The sequence below is a fragment of the Hydra vulgaris genome, chromosome 05 (genome assembly GCF_038396675.1).
Source record: "Hydra vulgaris chromosome 05, alternate assembly HydraT2T_AEP".
Classification (NCBI taxonomy): domain Eukaryota; kingdom Metazoa; phylum Cnidaria; class Hydrozoa; order Anthoathecata; family Hydridae; genus Hydra; species Hydra vulgaris.
This window is the reverse complement of record NC_088924.1, coordinates 27,252,501-27,275,754: the sequence shown is the minus strand read 5'-3', so window position 1 is coordinate 27,275,754 and position 23,254 is coordinate 27,252,501. Positions and strand designations below refer to the sequence as shown.

General features: G+C 26.4%; 1 protein-coding gene across 2 annotated transcripts in view; it reads left to right on the top strand.

Moving 5' to 3' along the window:
• The window catches only part of LOC136080742 (uncharacterized), a 122,632-nt gene that overhangs the window by 66,373 nt on the left and 33,005 nt on the right, over nt 1-23,254 (top strand). For both annotated transcript variants that reach the window (XM_065797785.1, XM_065797786.1), the window contains exons 7-10: nt 3,457-3,585; nt 5,528-5,631; nt 11,547-11,610; nt 18,418-18,606. In XM_065797785.1, coding sequence (XP_065653857.1) covers nt 3,457-3,585; nt 5,528-5,631; nt 11,547-11,610; nt 18,418-18,606 — 486 coding nt within the window. The remainder of the gene's footprint in view (nt 1-3,456; nt 3,586-5,527; nt 5,632-11,546; nt 11,611-18,417; nt 18,607-23,254) is intronic.

Below are 23,254 nucleotides of genomic sequence, written 5' to 3'. Positions count from 1 at the left end.
TTTTGTGAGGAAACAATGCACTTGTAAATTACATTTTTCGAAAGGCATTTTCCATTTAGAGGGCAATCTATTTTTTGTTTACAATTACAATAATCAGTGTTTTTTTTTTTTATATGTTCATTTTTATTAATTAACGAGTAGTTGTGGCCTTTTATAATTCTTTCTAAATTTTTTGTACAACTATAACTTACTTTAATGGTATTTCTGTTAAAAATCTTATGTAATTTATTAGAGGGAGGAAAATGTTTGTCTACTAATTTTAGAAAAATTTTACCTATATTTGTTGAAACATTTTTGCTGTACGGGGGGTTGAACCAAATTATGTTTCTAAAGTTTCTAAACCAAATTATGTTTCTAAAAAAGTTAGATAAGTGTTTTTTACTAATTTATTATTGCTCTGTTCTTTATGTTTGTTTATTATGAGCTAAAAAAATTTATTTAAAAAAAATGATTATTCAAAAGTTTTATTGTTATTTTCAAATTTCACTTTTATTGTTTTTTAAAAATTCACTTTCAAGTCATTGTGTAAAATTCAATCTAAAATCCAAATTCGTCTTTTAGTTATATTTTGGGGTACATATAGGGTATATATGGGGTACCTATGGCTTAAATGCATCTTCTAGTTGAATTTGGTGTACATATATGGTCTAAATTCAACTTCCATTTGAGTTTAGGCTTTGAATAGTTGATTTTGTATGTGTTTATTCTGAAAGCAAATTTAATCATAATTTTAAATGGCCAAAAAAAATAGTTAATTAACTTACATCGTCAAAATTTAGCAACTTCATAAAGAGTGTTAAAACCTCAGTGAAAAAATAATTTTACAAACATCTTGTTTTGTAAACAAGCATTTGAAAGTGATTATTAAAAAAAGGTTTTTAATCAATAGTTTTAGAAATATTGTTGTTTAAAAACAAGTAACTGTTAATAATTGACTGGTTTTTTAAATTTATTTAATTTAATATTAATATCATCAAGTATGGGAGTTAAAATCAAGGAATGGTCAGAAACCCAGCTTAATTAAGCTATTGAATTGTTCAAGCAAGTTAAAATGCTTAGGTTAGTCAAAAAAGCAACTGTAATGGCATTAGGAACCATCAGCGATATGAATAAAAGTTACAAAACATTTGGATATGGGAAAAATTAAGCTAAGCATAAAACGACACCCATAATTAATAGACAAATTGCCAAGATGTTGCAAAAAAAACCCGATTATTATCAGCACCAAAAGTATCATGGTTTTTCTACTTTTGCATTATTGGAAATCAAGCAGTACAATAGTAGAAGGCTTGTGCATATAGTATGCAAAGTCAAATTAAAAGAGAGTGGAATTAAATCTTCAGTTCATGGGTCTGATCTTTTTACTTCTCCCCAGAATAAAAGAGTTATTTACAAAGAAGTCTTACTCTATTCTATAATTTGACTCTTAAATCTAATGGCTATACTCTTCCTGCCAGTTAAACAGATTAACCTATTCTGGAAGACACTATGATGAAAATCTTCAGACAAGATTTTCATCATAGTGTCTTCCAGAACTTCCTCTTCAATTTTTGCTAAATTTAAAAAAAATCCTAAATAAGTGGTTCCATTTTTCAAAACTCTAGAAAATACTTTGGCCTCTCCAACTATCTTACAATTAGTCTTCACTCTGTTATTAGTTTCTTTATATAAAGGTTTTGAGATTATTAAATTATTTCTTTCTTACTGCAGTATTAAAGTTATTCTTGAAGGCCTACACTCTTCTTTATTTCAAGTAACTTTAAGGGTACCACAAGGTTCTTTGCTCCTGTTTTGTTTCTTATCGACAATATTGATCTTTATGAAAATTTTACATCTAAAGTGGCTTTATTTGCTGACAACTCAACTTTATACTTCATAAAAAAAAGTTCACTTTTTAATTGCTTAGAGCAAGCTAATCAGCCTAAAGCTTGCAGTGGTTTATGGACTTAAATTCTGGACTTAGAATCCACAATTTTTGTTGGACAATAAAACTCATTTATTTACTGCAAAAAAATATTGCAATATTGTTGGCATTTTTATACCTGCCAATAACAATCCTCTTACTCTCAAATAAAGTCTAAAAGCGCATTGTTAATGTAATTAGACCTGCTTTATCTGCCAAGCTTGAGCCACTTTCCCATTGTTGTAAAGTTGCATTTCTTTCTTTTTTCTACAAATAACATCATGGTCAATGCTAAGTAGCTATCATCTCTATTACGATAAACCAAAACTCTTTCTTGGTTAGTTCTTATTCAACAAGTTGCATCATTTTACTGTATTTATCCCTTCATGCTATAAAAACTTTCAATAATCCAGTTTTTTTCCATGCGCAACCATATAACTCTAAGCCATCTTCATGTTTTTCTTTTATATACAACCTACAACGTTTTAAATCTTCAGTTAACCATTTTCTTGTATTTTTACTTATTCTCTATTTTAAAGTAACTCATAACTTAATAGTGGTTGCTTACAATCTTGTTGGAAGTAAATTAGAGTTTGAAAATATATAAGTATATGCATAAATGTGGTTTTCTTGTTTAAAGTTGATTGCTGAAAAAGTACTAAAAGAAATCTAACAGATAGAGTTTTTGACATACCTAGCTCTCCTTGACCCATTTTATGGGTCCTTTTTTGCTTTGTAAATAAATATATATACTTATATAAGTAAATATATACTTTTAATTTGCATTTTATTTTTATGCTATCTTCTTGATTTAAAATATTATTTACGTTTAATAAAATTTCTTGGTTTAAAATCGTGATAACTTTAAATTAAAATAGCTGCTCATGCTTAGTGATTAAAGATAAGTGGGGAGGGGTCTTAACGTGAGGATTAAAATTTTATTACAATTTAAAATTTAAAAAAACACTAAAAAAAAAGTCCCACAGTTGTCATCTATGTTAGAGATAATTATCTTTTCAATGTGGTTATTATTCAAGTTGCACACTAGCACATATAAAGCATTAAAGAGACAATTTCTTTGTTAAAGTAGGAAGATGTTAAATAACTTTTTTCTTTTGAATGAAATAATTGAGATGAGAGTTAAAAAATAAGTTCTCAGCATGTGGAAAGAGTACGCATTTAAATTTTTTTATGCTCTAAAAGCAAAAAAAATGCGTACCTTCTCCCCCTGTTTATTATTAGAAGTATACAATAATAAGTTTGAAAGTACGGAACATTATTAGTTAACTAAAGGCAAGATTTGTGATGGAAATATTTTTCTACCATTTAATAAAAAATAAAAAATAATGAAGTAACTAATTTATAGGTATAAGAATGGTTGGTGTAAAACAGACTTAACCCGTGTTTTACGAGTTTTGTTAATTCTATTTAAGTCCTAACATACGCAATGCACTTATAACAAAACTTTTTATTTTTATTTATTTTATTTTGAAGTTGTGTTATAGTTTACTTAATAATTTTTTAATTTGAGAATTTATGCTGATTAATCTTAGGCACTGCTGTAAATTGGATTACTTCATCAGGATCTACTTATTTGAAAAGAGACTTTATATACTTGGGCGGATTACTCAAAGGTTCAGTAAATATTAGAGCAAAAAGTATTGGTACAAAAGTAACCCTTGGTAAGTAAATCTAAATTATGAAAGAAATTTTTTCTGATGTTCCTTTTTTTAAAAAAAGCAACAACTCTCTTACCAAATGTGCACTTATTGAATTTTAATTGGTTCGATTTATTTTTATGTACTTTATAAACTCAACCAAAAAGAACTAGATTAATATAATATGTATAAATTTAAAAAAGTTATTAAAATATTGAACAGTAATAGTTTAATTTTTTTTTTAATAAATCTTATAAGATTAAGATGGTAATGATAAAGTTTCTATTCTTTATTTTATTCTATTCAAGCTATTTGAGATTACCCTAGGTGCAAATTACACTATGGTACACAATCATCAGGATATTTGGTCTTTAATTAGTTAATAAAATTATTCATAGATATTTATTTATAAAATATTTATTGAAATGGTAACAAAATGCACATATTAAGTAAAATAGTTATATATTAAGCAGATAACCAGCACATACTTAATAAATTAAATCAAAGTATACATTATTGTTATGAATGCACATGAACATTTTTGTGTTTTTATGTGTTTATATTTGTACAAATACACAAAATATGGGGTGCAATCAACTATAAATCATTTAAAAAAAAACTATTGTTATCCCCTCCTTGATCTGTCTTTTATACTGGATAGAGACACATATAAAGGGGCAGTAATGCATCATTGTTCAAATGTATGACTTTAAACTTAGTGAACTCAATAATAGAGTCTTATATCTTAAGTCAAAATTATTCCATAACTTCCAAAATTAAAGCTAAGTTTAAGCTTTTTAAAAGATTTCCATACTATATTAGGGGGTCCTATATTCAAAATAAATAAAGATACAGAGAGTATAAATAAAGATTTTTAAGACAAAAATTATAATAAATTTTTTTCAAAAACAGTTTAAAAACAAAAAATCAGAAACAGAAAACAGATAAAAATCAAAAATTGTTACGATTTATATTATTACAAAATTTAATGCTTTTTTTAAGAATAGCTATATAGAAAAATAAATATAGTTATACAGTTTTTATATAAAACTTTCAAAATTATAGAACTTATCTCGTTATATTATACAAGATTATGAAAATAAAAAGTAGAATAATTATTGTCACAAAATGAAAAAAATCAAGACAATGATGTCAAAACAATTCTAACAGCTTTTCTTTACTATAACTTGCTATAATCTTATTATAACTTGTTTTAATGTCATTATAACTTGTTGTAATCTCATTATAACTTACTTTTATACTCTCATATAACTTGCTATAAGTTCATTATAATGTTATATAGTCTCTTTATAAATTGTTATAATTTCATTATAACTTGCTATAGCTTCATTATAACATGATATAGTCTCATTATAAATTGTTATAATCTCATAATACCTTGGTATAACTTAATTATAACTTGCTACAATCTCATTTTAACTTGTTATAATCTAATTATAGCTTGCTATAACATATGCTATAATGAGATTATAACATCTTATTATCTCATTATAACAAACAACTTTATTTATAACATTATAACAAGGTTATAACTTTATTAAGTTGTCTAATTTTACCATTAAAAAATTGAGGAGGGAACAATGTATAGTGTTAATATGTCTATAAATTCTAAACTGTTGTATTTGGAAATCTAATATTGCAAACTTTATCTATTCATATAATAAAATTTTAACATGAAAAAACAAGTAAAGTCAGAGGTGATCTCCTACAAAAGCTCTCTAAAATTAGTTGAAGTATAATGAACTGACATATACCTCTGTAAAAATGTGTAATATTTTTGAACTTTGTTCTATTCCATAAGCTGCAAGCAAACAAGTTATAAGAGTATGTCATTAGCATGTTGTTTTAAAATTCATACAATTTATTACTTTTTGTTTTATACAATTACAGATTAGTGTGTTTACTAGAATTGTTTGAAACAAATAAAAAATTTTCAAAATTTTAGAGATCTCAGTTAATCAAACATCATACAAACAAGAAATAAGTTCTGGTTATACTAATTTTGACTTAACAGCTAACAATCAATATACAGTAGGACAAACTTACACGGCAAGTTGTTATAAATTTTATAACCATTTAAAGAATTTTTTATTTGTAATGTAATTTTTGAATATTGTGTTGGTATTATGAAATTTTAAAGTTTACATAATTGTGTTATTATTTTCTTTTATATTCTTTACGAGTACAAAAAATTTTTTTAAATTAAATGTGTATATATATATATATATATATATATATATATATATATATATATATATATATATATGTGAATATCCTAGCCCAGGGTAATGGGGCGGGGCCAGCAGGGTTGGAAAAAACCCAGCCCACTGGGGTTTTTTTGGGGTTTTTTTAAAAATAGCTTTTTTTGCTTAGAAAATGAAAGACATAATATCTATTTTGCATTCAAACTATCTTTAAACATTTAATTTTTTCAAAATAATAATTAAAAACACATGGTAATAATTATATTTAGCTATTGAAAAGAGCTTTTTCAAGGAAAATTTAATAAATTGAAGAACTGTAAATAAAATTCTCCTTACATAATTTTACTTTGTTTGATTATTACAATAATTTTCAATTCTTGTCAGCTTTTCAGATGTTTTTGACAGATTTCCAGTTAAACACTTTCTCTGGGATCATCAAGAATAAACTAAAACAAATATAAATTACACTTAAATAATAGAAATAGAATTTTTTTCAGAAATTAGATAGTTATACTGAAGTTAAAAACAATTTTTCCTACTACTTACCTACTTATTAATCAGATTCAAAATCATCACACGAACTGCTGTCAGCTGCTGAGCTATTGTGAAATTATTTGTAAATTTTCACAAGTTTCATTGCCTTTTCTGCACCAAGACGATTCCTGATCTTCGACCAGACAAATCCAAAGGTTGAAAACCATCTCTCAATTGAGGCTGAGCTAGCAGGACAGGAGTGTAGAGAAGCTAGAAAGCTGCAGAAATTGGCAGAAACCTCTTTATCCCTGATTTGAGATCTATTAACCTTTCCTTTCATGATGTTCCACCATTCTGATGGAGAGATAACCTTTAGTGATTCTGAGAACATTTGCTTGGGGAACACCTCCCTGTCCTTCAAGTTAAACTTGTATAGTAAACCCAAGAAATCAGGGTTCCTGTCCTCTAACTATTGTTTTGCACTGTTTTCATTATCATTATTAATGAAGCTTTTGTAATCATCTACATAGCGATGGTCAGTTATATAGGCCAAAATATGAAAGGGTTGTACAGCATCTTGAAATCTCTTCTTTATTGCATCATAGTATATGGATAGCTCTTCATCCTTTATCAATGAATACCAGATATGAACTGCGTCAGAGAGATGACAAGAATCACTCTGCATCTTGTCTAAGGCAATCCCCAATTTTTTCATTTGACTAAGAAGACGACTTGCCTCATGTTTGATGGCTATATTCTCAATTATTCTTCCAATATAATATCTTCTCTCCATAGATCTCCACGTAGAAGTTATAATTTTTCTGGTATGTCTCAATGCAGGCAACTTGAGAGTTCCAGCGTGTTTCATTTGGCAGCTGAGGCATACATCCACCTTTTTCCTTTAACAAAACATGAGCCATATGCACATTTCTAAAATATTTCTGAACTTCCACAACCTGTTTTAGAATTGTTGAAAAAGAATTGCAAATGTCTTTCTGTAGCAAATTCATATAGTATGCATTACAGCCATATGTTAACTTATCAGGATACTCTTGTTTGATCAGCTCTTTCATTTTCTTCATTTTAGCTTCATTGTCAGTGCAGACAGCAAATACAAACTTATTATAATCATTTTTTATGCTAACTATACCTTCATTAATGATTTTGAAGCAGTATTCTGCAGGTTTTTTTTCTGATCCTGAGTCAACTATGTTGTACAGATAACTCTTTTTTCCATCATAAAATGAGTGAGCAATTATTGGGCATTCTGAATACTAGACCATCCATCTTGACAAATTACCAACGTGTCTTTGGTTTCCAGTTAGTTCTTTATACCAGCTGACAGATCATCATAGACTTCATTTAATAGATCTCCACCCAGTTTCTTTCAGCTTGGTGGGACATACCCAGGACATACCCAGGACGAAAAAGAGAGCAAAGTTTCTGAAACTCACAATTTTCCACTGAATTAAAAGACATGTTAGAGCTGAAAAAAACCCGGGCAACTTGCTTCTCTATGGCATCTTTCTGATCATTTGATGTTCTAACTACAAAGTTATTTAAGTTACTACTTTTAAACCTTTTTGCTGGTGTGGAGCTGGACATAATAGAACCTTCGGAAATTGAAGTATCTGACTCATTTGACAAGAGGCTAATATTGTTCATTGAGCTTCCAGGTCTTGGTTCTTGTTCATCAGTGTCCTTCTTTCTCTCTTTACACTTCTCCAAATGAAGACGAACTCTTTCAGTTTTTGCACTAATCTTCTCTGAACAATGATCACACTGAACACTATTTTTGTCCCCTTCTCTCTCACTGACCTCCTTCCACTCCCATCCTTTCTTCCTTCCACTTCAGAATGGCATTCTTATAAAGATTTTTTTCTGAAAAATACACATTGCATCGTAATATGCAAGTTAAATATACTTAATGCTACACAAATAATAATACTGTTTGAATAAAAGTTTCTTGAGTAATTTGTAAGATAGAACACAGGCCTGACTTTGATATGGTTAATGAAAGCCACTGAGATTACTGAAAGTATATTGTAAAAAATACTAAAACTATTTTTTCAGAAATATTTCAAAAAAATCATGTCTTTTAAAAATTTTGATTCTTATTAAATACTATATTCTGATCATATCCATATCCTCTTTTCAATAATAATTACCTTTTAATTTGTCATAATTATGTTTAAATGTTTTCTGAAATAAATAAATCACAGAAAAAAACCAAACAAAGAGAATCCTTCAAATAAAATATTATTTTAAAAAAATCCGGGTTTTTTTGGGGTTTTTTGGGTGGGCGTTTTAATGCCAACCCTGGGGGCCAGGGTTGTAAAAAAACCCATATTTAGCAGGGGCCCTGGTCATTTCCTATGCGGGTATAGTTTCAAATAGACTCCATATTCATAATGATGACCCCAAAACTCTGGATTATTTGTTGGGTTTTTTATTGTTGATAATAACAGTTCTTCAAAATTACATAAATCTAGGTATACATAGCTATAATGAAAATAATCACAAATAAAGTATAACTGCATATAAAATTTTCATATCACAATTAAAAAAAAACTAAAAAATAAAACAATTAATGACTAGTAAAAAACAATAAGTAAAACTATATATGCCAAAAAACTGAAGGTAAAAAATTACATAAACCTAGGTCTTCAAAATTATACAACCCAAGGTCTCCAATCAATCAATTCTGAATATTCTGAATAAGGATTGTACATTCAAGGGTATTTACAAATAGTAAAATAACTAATATCAAGAAAACACCCATAATTGTAATAATATATAATAAAGATACTAATAATAATCTTATGTTTTCACAACATAATAAAAATAGCAACGACAAGTTAACAATATATAACAATAACAATATTAATAACGGTACTGATAATATTAATAATATAATAAACAGTTAACATTAGTAATAATATAAACAATGGAAGTGAGAATAATAATAACATGTTATTTTACAATACAATAATATTATTAAAGTAATTATGTTTAAATAAAACAGTTACAGTTACTAAGTTACAGTTACTAACAGTAATAAACTTAACAAAACGTAACAACTAACGATGACATAAAAACAACTATTGCTTAAAAAATCATAAAACTTTAGTAAACATACTAATAACAGTTGTTATTATATACAAACAAAAATATGTTGCAAATATTATGACCAAATAGACAAAATGTGATATTATGCAAATACTATGACCAAATAGACAAATAAAATGTGAATAGAAAAACAGAGAAAATCTAAACAAAACAAAAGTTACAACAGACATTATAACAAAACAAAAAGTTATGTAAAAAAGTACTTTTAGTAAAAAAAACAAAAAGATAAAATTAAGATAAAAAAAAAAAAAAAAAATTTTTTAAAACTAAAACAGTAGAATAAAACAAATATAATACATAGCAAAAATGAAAACAATCACAAATAAAGTATAACTGTATATAAAACTTTCATATCACTATTATAAAAAAACTAAAAAAATAAAACAATTAATAACTAGCAAAAATCAATAAGTAAAACTATATACGCCAAAAAACTGAAGGTAAAAAATCATTACTACAAAACCACATAAAAAAATCATTACTACAAGGCGACATAAAAAAATGATTACTACAAGACGACATTAAAAAAATCATTACTACAAGACCACATAAAAAAATCATTATAACAAGACCACATATAAAAATCATTATTACAAGACCACATAAAAAAATGATTACTACTAGACCACATAAAAAAATCATTACTGCAAGACCACATAAAAGCATAACTACATAAAGCTAACTAAAAATAAATCATAAATAAATAACACTAAGAAAATATGAAAAAATAGATGAATCTTGGTTTGTCGATCCTTTTCCTTTTGCCAATGTTTTTTCTTTCATTTTTATTCTTTTTATTTATTTAATTTATTAACTTTTTTTTTATATTATATTTTCATTACTTTTTTACTTGTTTTCTTTCAGATATTTTGTTTTCTTTTCTTCTTTTAAAATACTTATTTTTTCTTCTTTTTTGATAATTAAATTTTTGGTTTATATATAATATATTAATATATTTTTTTTCCTTTTTCTTTTTTCCTCTTTAAAAAAGCTATTTCTAACCATTAGAAAAAATTGTGCACCATTTGTGATGTCATTGCAAAGTACCAAAGTTAAGTAGATCTAAGTCATCAAAGTTACATAAACTTATGTCTTCTAAATTACATAAACCTTAAGTCTTCTAAATTACATAAACCTAAGTCTTCTAAATTACATATACCTAAGTCTTCTGAATTACATAAACCTAAGTCTTGTAAATTACATAAACCTAGGTCTTCTAAATTATATAAATCTAGGTTTTCTAAATTACATAAGCCTAGGTCTTCTAAATTACATAAACCTAGGTTTTCTAAATTACATAAGCCTAGGTCTTCTAAATTATATAAAATTAGGTCTTTAAAGTTGGAAAACCAGGATCTAAAATGGAGGTAATTTTTTTTTTTTAACTTTATTAGAGTGACCTATTTAACAAAATCTGTTTTTGAAAAATTATATTTAATTAAGGTTCTATAAATTATGCAAAAATATCTAAAATAATGATAATTTTACATTTTTATAAAGGTTATATTAATAATTATTTATTATTTTTAAATTTTTTACAAAATTTTGTAAATAAGTAATTTGTTTCACTGTTAAACATACTTAGGGTTCACTTAATCATGTTTAAAAAAAAAGTAGATTTAAAATTTTATTAATTTTTTAAATGATTACTTTAAGTAATTTTTAAATCATTAAAAATAATAAAAATTTTTGATAAAAAAGTTCTTTTTATATTTTTTTAATCAAAGTTTAATTTTTCAAAAGCCATTTTATAAACCAATAACAAATCTAGCTTTCATTATTCATACAATTTATAAATTTTATTATTAATTATATTTTAATTATTTTTAAAACCATAAACAAACTAAAGTGAATTGCACAATGCATTTTCTTAGTTTTTTACCAATTAATTAATATTAAAGATCTAAAATTAGTTTATAAGAAAACCTGGTTGAATGTTGAATACAAACAGAGTGGGAAAAAAAAGTTCCTGAGACCTGGGGAAAATAAATTTAAAACAGAAAATTATTTAGATTTAAAAAATAAATTTAAAAAATTTTTTTAAATTTATTTTTAGTTGGCAGTTTAACAAATTTTTTGATTTTTTAAATCAATTAATAATAAAGAAAAACTAAAAACTATTTAGTATCTAAAGTGTTTTAAATGTTTCTATTTAAGATTTTAATAACATTTGCCACAACTACAGTTGCATCACAATTGAGTAGTATATCTATGAATGTTGGTAAGTTTTTATTTCACTTTTTTTTTACACCTTAATTTTTATTTACTTTTTATAACTTAAAATGTTTAAAATTAAAACCACTTAAAACACTAAAAGTTACTTACACTTATTAACAGTTAAAATACAAATAATCATTTTAATTAAATTTTTTTGCCTTTCACATTTAGTGGCTTTTTTTACTCAATGCTAAAATGGTCTAATACAATAATTTGAAAATAGGATAAATTTAACTTTTTATTTTTTCACACTGTTTTTCTTTTTTCTTTTTTATGCCAATAATTGTATTTGTATTTTTAAATCATATTTTATTTTAAAACAAATAAGGTATCTTATTATTTTAATTATCAATTTAAGTTATCAATTTGATGGTGTAGTGATGGGAATTGAACTGGGAACTACTTATGAAGCGAGTGCTCTACGCACTCGCTTCATAAGTAGTTCCCAGTTCAATTCCCACCATATCCCACAAATAAAATAGCGCCTTCTCGTCTGTAGTGGTCTTCTCTGCCTTAAGAAGATAAATTAACATTTTAAAAAAATTTTAAAAAATAAATTCATTAAAAAATCATTTTTTTATTTTTCCAAAATTTTTTAATTTATTAGAAATAACAAAAAGGTGATTAAGAAGAGTAACATTTTGGAATTTAATAAATTTTTACTCCATTCAATAATATTGGATTTTAACTTTTCTCAAATATTTTAGTTATTATTGTTAGTTATTATAGTTCTTCGTAAAATAATTTATTTTTCCAAGCTTTATGCATGTTCTTGTGCTGTTTCTTTTTATTTTTTGATTATATTTTTATCCTAAGTAAAATTCAATTTATTTTTAAATTGTTAATTGACTTTTATTAAAACTGGTGTGACTTGTTTTTAACCTTGTTAAACATTGTTAAAAATTAAAACAAGATTTATTGGAAAACAATAAAAAATTAAAATAAAATTTACTGAAAAACAGTTGGAAAGTATTATAGTATTATTTTATTTACTTCTTTTATGTATTTATTAAACTATTACATGTGATAATAATATTAGAATTTTAAATATAAAATACTTTTTAACATTAGGTTCATTTGTTTTATTTTTAAAATTAAAATAAAATTTAATTAAACTTTTAAACAATTTAGAAAAATATTTTAATAAGTTTAAAAAAGATTGAGGACAGAACAATTCAAAGAGAATTTCTAAAATTCAGAAACTGAGCACTGGCCAGTATGGCTAGGGCTTTTTTAGAGTCAGGACACTAATTATACTTTGTAAATTATTTACGGAGTTTCCCAGACCACCTTCATCTGATGATTCGTGATATATTTATTTATAATTTATTTTTTTATCCGGATTTTTTTAATTACATGATTTTCATATAGTACTATCAGAACACTTGCAGAATTTTTTAACATGCTTTGTTTTTCAAGTTCAATTTTTAGACATAATCTTATGTCAAAAGGAATGTTTAACTTTTTCCATTTTGCTAATTTGGTTTAGAGGTTTAAATAATTGGGGGGGGCTAAGGTTTTTTTTCTGTCCCCTGTATGGAGAGCTTAATCATAAATGATTACCAACAAGAAGAACAAAAAGAAATTACACAATAATTTAAAGATATCTTTTCTCTTTATATATATATGTATGTATATTTAGATATTATGGTGCTTTAAAACCCCTTTAGATAGAAAATCACAACTCAGTGTTTTTATTATAGTGTGGTTATCTTTTGTGTTAATCTATTTTTAGATTCTATTGCAGAAAAACTACATTTTTTATATCAAAAATAAAAAACATGAACTTCTATAATTTTTTGATATCTTTATTTAAAAATATTTTTTTTAATAGATTTATATAAAATTTCACTTCATTTGAGTTCTAAGTTGACCTTTTTAATATAAACATTTTTTAAATAATATTAGGGACCTGTTGAATAGAAAATAAGCTTAAGCATGAACTAAATATTGGACAATTAAACTTAAACTAGACTTAAATTATTTGCAAAAGATAACCACAACACATAAAAATAACTGAGTTCTGAATTTTATCTAAAGGAAGGTGGAGGGGGGAAGGGTTATATATATATATATATATATATATATATATATATATATATATATATATATATATATATATATATATATATATATATATACAGTGGTTATTTATTTTTAAAAAATGCAACACTTACTACATATTATGCATATGTTTATTGAAGTCGTAATACAACTTTTTAATAAAATAAAACATTTTTTTTTTATTAACATATACAAAAAAAATTAAATTTTTAAATTAGGTCTGGTCATAAGTATGGAAACTTATGACCATTTTAAATGTTCCCTTGCAAACAATAATCTACCCATCTTATTTTTCTTAGAAATTAACGGTTTTTTGACAGCCACTCTTTCAAATAAGCTCGCATCATTTAACCTTCTACGAACTGTCCTGTCAGATAATAAAACTCCATGCTGTTCCAAGATTTCTTCTTTTATATTCTTTGATGACTTTCAAGGATCTTTTGTAGAAGTATTTTTTAAAACTTTATCCAATCTTTTTGTTGTTTTTCTTGGTCTTAGAGGTTTCATTTTCACTTCCACAGTTCCCTTTCTTTGAATTCTTTAATAATTTTTGAAACTGTACCTTTTGGAACTTGAAAATTTCGAGAAGTATCAATTGGTTTATTACCGTTTTTAAAACACTCAACTATTTTATTTTTAATATCACTAGAATAATATTTTCGCGGTGCCATACTGATTCATATAAAAGTAAACTATGATGAACTAACAAAGATGTCGATTCTAACACGTTTTAATTCTAAATGATAAGATTTGTTTATGTTTAGTGACAAGTTTGAACAAGTTTCCATACTTTTGTCCAATCGAAATTAAGAAATATTAGTATGTAATAAAATGTCTTAGAAAAGACAAGTTCAAACTTGTAGTATATATAAAGTAGACTATTGCAAGTACACTCGGGTTAAATAATTTTGGTTTTATTTAATACAAATAAAAAAAATTGTAATTTTAAAAAAGTTTCCCTACTTTTGGCCGCCACTGTGTATATATATATATATATATATATATATATATATATATATATATATATATATATATATATATATATATATATATATATATAAATTATGTTAATGTATTCTACAAACAGAGTGCTCAATGTTCTTAAAGAACAGAGAAATAATAAATTAGTAAAAACACTTATCTAATTTTTTCTTTCTTCTACACAGTGTTTCTCCATCAGTATGTTAATCAGGAAGAATCTTCCTGATGAACCTACTGATGGAGAAACACTGTGTGGAAGAAAGAAAAAATTAGATATGTGTTTTTACTAATCTATATATATATATATATATATATATATATATATATATATATATATATATATATATATATATATATATATATATATATATATATATATATATATATATAATATATATATATATATATATATACATATATATATATACATATATATATATATCCGCAGTACCAGGAATTAGCTAAATGCTAATACTTATAATATAATTTAATATTGTAACTCTGAGTTTCATGTGTTATCACAATCATCAGGCAAGTATTAAAAGTTTAATCTTGCTACGATTTGTTTAGTGGATGTTACGGTTTATATTTGTATTTTGGATTGTTACGGGACAGAAATTGATTAGTAGTTAGGTTAATAATATTATTTATTTGTTTTTAGTTGGCTAATAGTTGTGAAATAGTTATATGTTTAATGTTGTTTAAATTATTTTTTATGTGTTAATGTGTATTATTTGTGTATTAAAAAATAAGAATTAAAATTGATATAAAAATATATATAATATCATGAAATATATTACAAAAGCTGTGTATGTGAGTAATTTATTAGTTAGCCTAGAGATATATGGAGTAGATTAGTATAGTTATTTTTATTTTTAGTCGTTAGTTAGGTTTGTAGTGAGCTTTGTAATTTTTTAATAAGAATTTATTTTCGTGGCAGCACTTTGATATAATTTCGGTTCTCTTATTCAACTGTACTTCAGGTTTTGTATATGATATAATAGTAAATTTCTCATATAGACATAGTGGGCATCTTTTGGAAATATTCGAGTAGGGGGGTACTGACTTGAGAATAGACCATGTTAGCATAGGGGTTTCATTAAAATTGTTTTTTAAATCCCAGACATAGTTTGATAGGGCGGTAGAACTTTTGTATTTAATATTATTGAATGATGATTTGTGGTTGTTGTATCTGGTTTTCCACTCACCTTCCGTTAATCCGATATAAACTTTGTTGGGTTGGTTTTTTGCTGCAATGATGCATTTATATATAATATTCGTGGATTTGCACTTACCATTCAGGGGGCATTCTGCTTTGTTTTGACAATTGCATTTTGGATCATTATTTTCAATTCTTGAGAAGATAATTTTATATATATATATATATATATATATATATATATATATATATATATATATATGGGTTCTATCCTTAGTCGTGTTTTGTTTCTTCTCTACATTAACGATCCTCTCAACAACCTTACATACAAAGTAGCTTTTTTTGCTGATCTTACTTCTGTTACAGATTGGGGCTCAGAAATTTTGGCTTATAAATTTAACTCCAACAAAACTTAGTTATTTACTGCAAACAATTACTACATTACAGTCGACGTTTCAATATTATTAAATAGCAACTCTCTCACTGAGTCCTCTTTTTTACATCTTATTGGATTATCATTTAATACTGACCTTTCATGTAAACAAAATATACAATCAATCGCTCCTACTCCTGATTCGATTCTCTACCTGTACAAATCTCTTATTTGTCCTTGTATGGATTACTGCTTTCATATTTGGGCTGCTCTTCTAATGATGCTCTTTTTGTTCTTGACAAGGTCCAAAAATACATTGTAACCTATCTATCTGCTAAGCTTGAGCCTCTTTCCCATAGTTGTAAAGTTGCATCTCTCTCTCTTTTCTACAAATTCTATCATGGTTGCTGCTCAAAGAACTTATCATCTCTAGTTCCATCAACAAAAAATCATTCTCACTTGACTTGTCATTCAGCTAAGTCTCATTCATTTACTGTATCTGTCCCTGCATGCTCTAAAAGCTTTTATTTGTCTAGTTCTTTTACCCGCATTTCAACCCTTTGGAATACACATTTATCTTCATGTTTTCTTGATTCGTACAGCCTACAATTAATATATATATATATATATATATATATATATATATATATATATATATATATATATATATATATATATATATATATAATATATATATATATATATATATATATATATATATATATATATATATATATATATATATATATATATTAATTGTTAATTTTAATTAAATATAATAAATGTAAATAAACAATGTTTAAATATGAATTTTTGAATATTTCCCAAAAAAAAACAAAAAAACGCACCCCTGCATTTTTTTTTCCAAAAATCACTTGATATCATGGCTAATAGGCTAGTTCTTATATTGTATATGCTAAGACCTTATATTGTATATGCTAAGACCTTATATTGTATATGCTAAGTATATGCTAAAAACGTATATGCTAAGATCGAGCATATGAAAATAAAAGTTTTTATGAAAAATAACAGCCATCATGCTAAGAGGTTTAAAATAATAAAATTTAAAGACCTATTGACAAAAGGCTATAAAAAATATTGTTTAAAAAAAGTTATGAGGTGATTGTGGTTTTTATTGTGTTATGTTTTTACTTAAACAAATATTTTTATAATGCATGGTAAAAATTGAAAAAACGATTTGTTTAGAAAGTTATCATGTTCATAAAAAAAGGTTAATACCAGTTGTGTAGAAAGTGGGAGATAAAGCTGCTAAAAATTGCATTTCTTATGAGATGTGATTCTACCTTTAACAAGCCTAACTCTAGTTTTTATTATATTTCTGAAAATTTTCTAAATTAAAATTTGCACTATTAGGAGGCCTAGCTCAAATGTGACAACAATATTCCATACTTTGACATATAATAAATTTATAAATGAACTGAAATTTTTTCTTAAAATAAAGCAATATGTTACTTAAAACTAACTAATTTTTATTGTATTTAATTTCCTTTTTTCATTACTTTTATTATTTTTGATTCAAGATCAACTTTGAATCTTTTAAAGTAAAAGTTGCCATCACAGTTTGAAAAACAAAATCTAACGTAAATAATTAAGTACTTTTTACAACAAAAATAATTTATTGTTGCAACAACAATAAATCTGAATAGCATCATAGCAGCAATAAATTTGAATAGCATCAAAGTAACAATAAATGTAAATAGTATCATAGCAACAATAAATGCGAACAGCATCATAGCAACAATATAAATATGAATAGCATTATAGTAATAATAAATCTTAATAAATTCATAGCAGCAATAAATATGAAAAGCATCATAACAACAACAAACATGAACAGTATCATAGCAACAATAAAGCTTATTAGTATTTTAATAGCATTATATCAACAAATCAAGATCAAAAACAAATAATAGCACCATAATAAAATCCTAATACCTTATATAAATATTAAATCACTTTTTGTACAGTGCCTAATTTATGCTTTAAATTTAAAGGGTTGAATGAGGGGGAAAACTCAGAAGAGAAATAAATAGAAGTTACCACCTCCATAATACCCCACAATCCTTGGTAGATGATTTTATATTCAATAATGTTTATTTTTAAGTTTATCATTTTTTATTGAGTTTTTTAAGCAATAGACAAATATTTTATATGAGAACCGTAAAACACATTATTCTTTATTTTTTTAATAAAATATCTTTTATTTTTATAAGTTGGCAATTGCAGCGAGTGTCATTCATCTCTTACTTGTAATAAATTACCTAATGGAGTTAATTGTGTTTGTAACCAAAATTCATGCCCTGGTTCTTATACCCAATGTATTGTTTCAAAAACTGATCAATCAACAAATCCATGTAGTTGTCAACCTGGTTTCATTGAAGATGTTTCTGGAAACTGTGTTGGTAAAAGATTTGAATATATTTGCTTTGAATTCAAAATTAGTTATTTATTTATTAATTAATTATTATTATTAGTTAGTTTATTAATAGGTTTTCAAATAACCAATGATTGATTGACTAACTGACTGATTTTAATTAATTCACTTTGTTGACAGTATTTGAGATTTTTCTAATAATTACATGAGCACATATTTCTTGAGAAGATTACACAGGCCAGCAAAAAGAGGGTTTTTTCTGACACCAAACAAACGATATTTTTGTTATTATTGTATTTTTTTTTTAATAATGTTTTCATATATGTAAATTTGTTTTTTCTATGACATGGCAACTAATGTTATTTTTGTCCAAGTCTCTAATATTGGCGGTAATATTTAAGTTTCTATAATTTAATTTAATATTCTAGTCTCTAATATTTGCTTTTAAGACCTAGTTTGACATAATTTAATATTCTTGACATAATGTAATATTCTTTTTTTGTTGTTGACATTATTAGAGATTTTAACTCAAATGGCTAGAACTCAAATATCTTTAGAACTATACATTAAATAAATATATATATATATATATATACATATATATATATATATATATATATATATATATATATATATATATAATATATGTATATATATATAGATATATATATATATACATATATATATATATTACATATATATATATATATATATATATATATATATATATATACATATATATATATATATTACATATATATATATATATATATATATATATATATATATATATATATATATATATATATATATATATATATATATATATATATATATATATATATATATTAAACATCCTCACTTCTAACAAGGCTGCAAGCAACCACTATTAGAGTTGGAAGTTACTGGGAGAGAAAAGATGAAGTCTTTAAAGCAAGATAATGGTTAACAAACAACTTGCAAACAATTTTTGCAAATTTATGTGAATCAAAAAAACAAGATGAAGGAAGAAAATTCCAAAAAACTGATGTTCAAAGAAAGGGCATCATTTACAGATCTGCTCAAGATAAAACAATAGTATTCCATACAAGCACGGATTTGAGATTTATACAGAAATAGAATTCAGAAAGTGTCAAGCACGATAAAGAGATGCAACCTTTTTTTTTTTTTCATTGCAAAAATCATTGCAATGAATTTGATATACAGTTTCCTTAGATATACATTTTCCTTATACAACCTTAGCTGATGCTAATTTTGCAATCGATTTGATATATGGTTTCCAAAAAAGATCAAAAGTAAAAGTTAATCTTAAAAAACGAAGGCTAGATGACTCATCAAGTACATTATTATTTATAAATATAGGAAAATAAATTATTGCAATAACAATAAGCTGAAAAAAAGTTTTATCTGAGTTAAAGTTCACCAGTTACTGAGATCCCCATGTTGTAGCAGAAGTCAGATCCTTTTCAAGCTTAAAAGCCCTCTCCAAGCAATCAGAGATTGTTGGATTCTTATCAAGACAAGAATAAATGGTAGTATCATCAGCGAACAATGCCACCTTAGATGTGAGAATTTCTGGGAGATCGTTAATGTAAATTAAAAAAAATATAGGACCAAGGATAAAACCTTGACAAACCCCAGAAGTTACTGGAAATTAAGAAGAGTGCTATCCATTGAAGACAACTTCTATACTATGATTGGTAAGGAAGAGTTCAATAATCTTAAAGATTTTACCAGTTACATTGTAAGAAGAGAGCTTGTGAAGAAGACCAGCATGCTAAACTTTATCAAAAAATGTAAAGAGCCTTAACCTCTCCACATCTATCTAATGCACGATAAATCTATTGGTTATTACCATTAACAAATCAGAGGTGGAATGAGAATATTGAAATCCATATTGATTATCAGAAAGTAATTTATTAGATCCCAGATGAGAGATCAAGTATTTGTTAATTAAAAACTCAAAAGTCTTGCTTATGATAGAAAGAAGACTAATGAGATGGTATAGAAGAATCAGAACGCTCTCCAGAATTTTTACTTTCCAGCAGGCTGGGAAACAATAATCTGAAAAGCTTTTGTTAAATAGTTTTAAAAGTATAGACAACAGCTCCAGCTCACACTTCTGCAAGACTATAAAAGGTATTTGTCTGGACTACAAGCTGTAGAAGCTCTTTTGCAATTTTTTCAAACTTTTAAATTAGTAACGCTAGTCCGCTTCTAGTCCACAGCAAAAAAAATTTTTAATAGAAAAAAAATTATGTTCCTCTTTGTAAAAACAAGCTGTTCAAAATTTTGGTAGCTAAGTGATGACTCATTGGGTTTAAGAATATCAGATCTATAGCTGAAGAGCCTCTCAATGGATGATGGTGGGGGTAGCACTGTGTTGTACTTGAGAAACATGCCTACCCAAGCCTCTTTGAATTCAGAAGGGAATATTTTAAGTAATAACTTATTTTTAGCAGACACCTTGATTTTGGACCATTTTACCACCTTGTCACTTACTCTACCCTATGTTTTAAAAACAATGGCCTGGCATTGAAAGTCCAGTCTGGCACTTTAAAGTCCTTACAAGCTAACAAGCTTATTGTGAGAGCTGCACAACGGCAGTGCTTTGGAAGAATGATGTCATCAGTGCAACATTCAAGTATTTCCTCTAACAAGAAAGGCGTTGAGTTGATCAACTCAGGATCCTCCTTCTCTCTCTGCTTTTCCTCTTTGTCTAAACCAAGCTGGTTGAAGGCACTTACATAGTTTGAACCATTATCTTTTGTTGTTGCAAAAGCCTAAAGATTAAAACAGCTTAATTAAAATACCATTTTTGGAGTCAATTTCAATTGACTATAACACCAAACACTTTTAAATTAAAAAATATTATTGACGGTTTTTGAAATAATTTGCTTCTACATACTTTCCAATTTATACTAAACTCCTAATGCAGTTCGAACATGATGTCTGCTAATAGTTTTCCAGTTTGGGCTTCTTTTATCTCCTTGACATGCAAGACAGCATTTTGTCTCTCTAGCATTTTCTTGTTTAACCAGGTCACCGTCATCCCAAGAAAAGATCTCAACAAATTAAATATAACTTTAATAATATGAAAAATTTTGGCTAAAAGAAAACGTTTCAAATTTCATTATATATTTTTTTTATATTAGTTAACTTTTTAATTATGCATGGTTCAGACTTTGTCACCTCACCTAAAGACAAAGCTGAGTTGTTTGCTAAAAACTTTTCATCAATATCATCTCTTGATTCCACTGGTTGCATTCTACCTGAGATTACCGACAAAAAGGTTGATCCATTGCTTGACCATTTAGTCCTCTTCCTATCATAAGCAAGGCTTTTAAATCTTTATTTAACAAACACTTAATTTCTTATCTTGAATCTCATAACTTACTTTCTGACCATCAATATGGATTTCGATCTTCTCATTCTACAACTGATTTGCTAACAGTAATAATCAATAAGTTTTATTGTGCATTAGATATAGGTGGAGAGGTTAAGGCTATCGCTCTTTACATTTCAAAAGCTTTTGATAAAGTTTGGCATGCTAGTCTTCTCCATAAACTTTCTTCTTATGGTGTATCTGACAACATCTTTAAGATTATTGAATTCTTCCTTTCCAATCGTAGTATAAAAATTGTCCTCGATGGACAGCACTCTTCTTCTTATTCTGTAACTTCAGGGGTTCCTCAAGGTTCTATCCTTAGCCCTATACTCTTTTTAATTTACATTAACGATCTTCCAGATTTCCAGATTCCAGATCCACATCTAAGGTGGCATTGTTTGCTGATGATACTACTATTTATTCTTGTCGTGATAAGAAGCCAACACTCTCTAATTGCTTTGAGGGGCCATTTGAGCTTGAAAAAAATCTCACTTCTGCTACAGCATGGGGCAATCTTTATTTAACAAACACTCACAGTGGCTGGTGAACTTCAATACAGATAAAACTCAATTTTTTTCAGCCAATCTTTAACGCAATAATTTAGATCTTCCTATATTTATGAACAGAAATGTACTCGATGAGTCATCCACTCTTTATCTTTTAGGATTAACTCTTACTTCCGATCTTTCTTGGAAACCATATATCAAATCAGTTGCAAAATTAGCATCTGCTAAGATTGCATCTTTTTATCGAGCTTGACATTTTCTTACTTCGGGTTCTATTCTCTATCTCTATAAATCTCAAATCCAGTCTTGTAGGAATGCTGTTGCCATATCTGGGGTATATCTTTTAATGATGCTTTTTCTCTTTTGGACAGGGTGCAAAAATGCATTGTAAACATAGTTGGACCTGCTCTTGCAGCCGGCCTCCAACCATTATCACATCGTCGTAGTGTTGCTTCTCTCTCTCTTTTCTGCAAATACTATAGAGGGCACTGCTCTAAAGAGCAAGCGTCTCTTGTGCCATCTACTAAAGTTCATTTTCGCATTACTCGTCATTCAACTAAGTCTCATCCTTTTTCTGTGACTGTTCCTAAGTGCTCTAAAAACTCTTATTTGTCTAGTTTTTTTCCTCAAACATCTGTTTTTTGGAGTTTGCTTCCTTCATCTTGCTTTCCTGGTTCCTATAATTTGCAATCCTTAAGTCGTCTGTCAATCGTCATCTTTTCTCTTCCAGTAACTTCCAACTTTAATTAGTGGTTATTTTAATTAGTGGTTGTTGGAAGCGA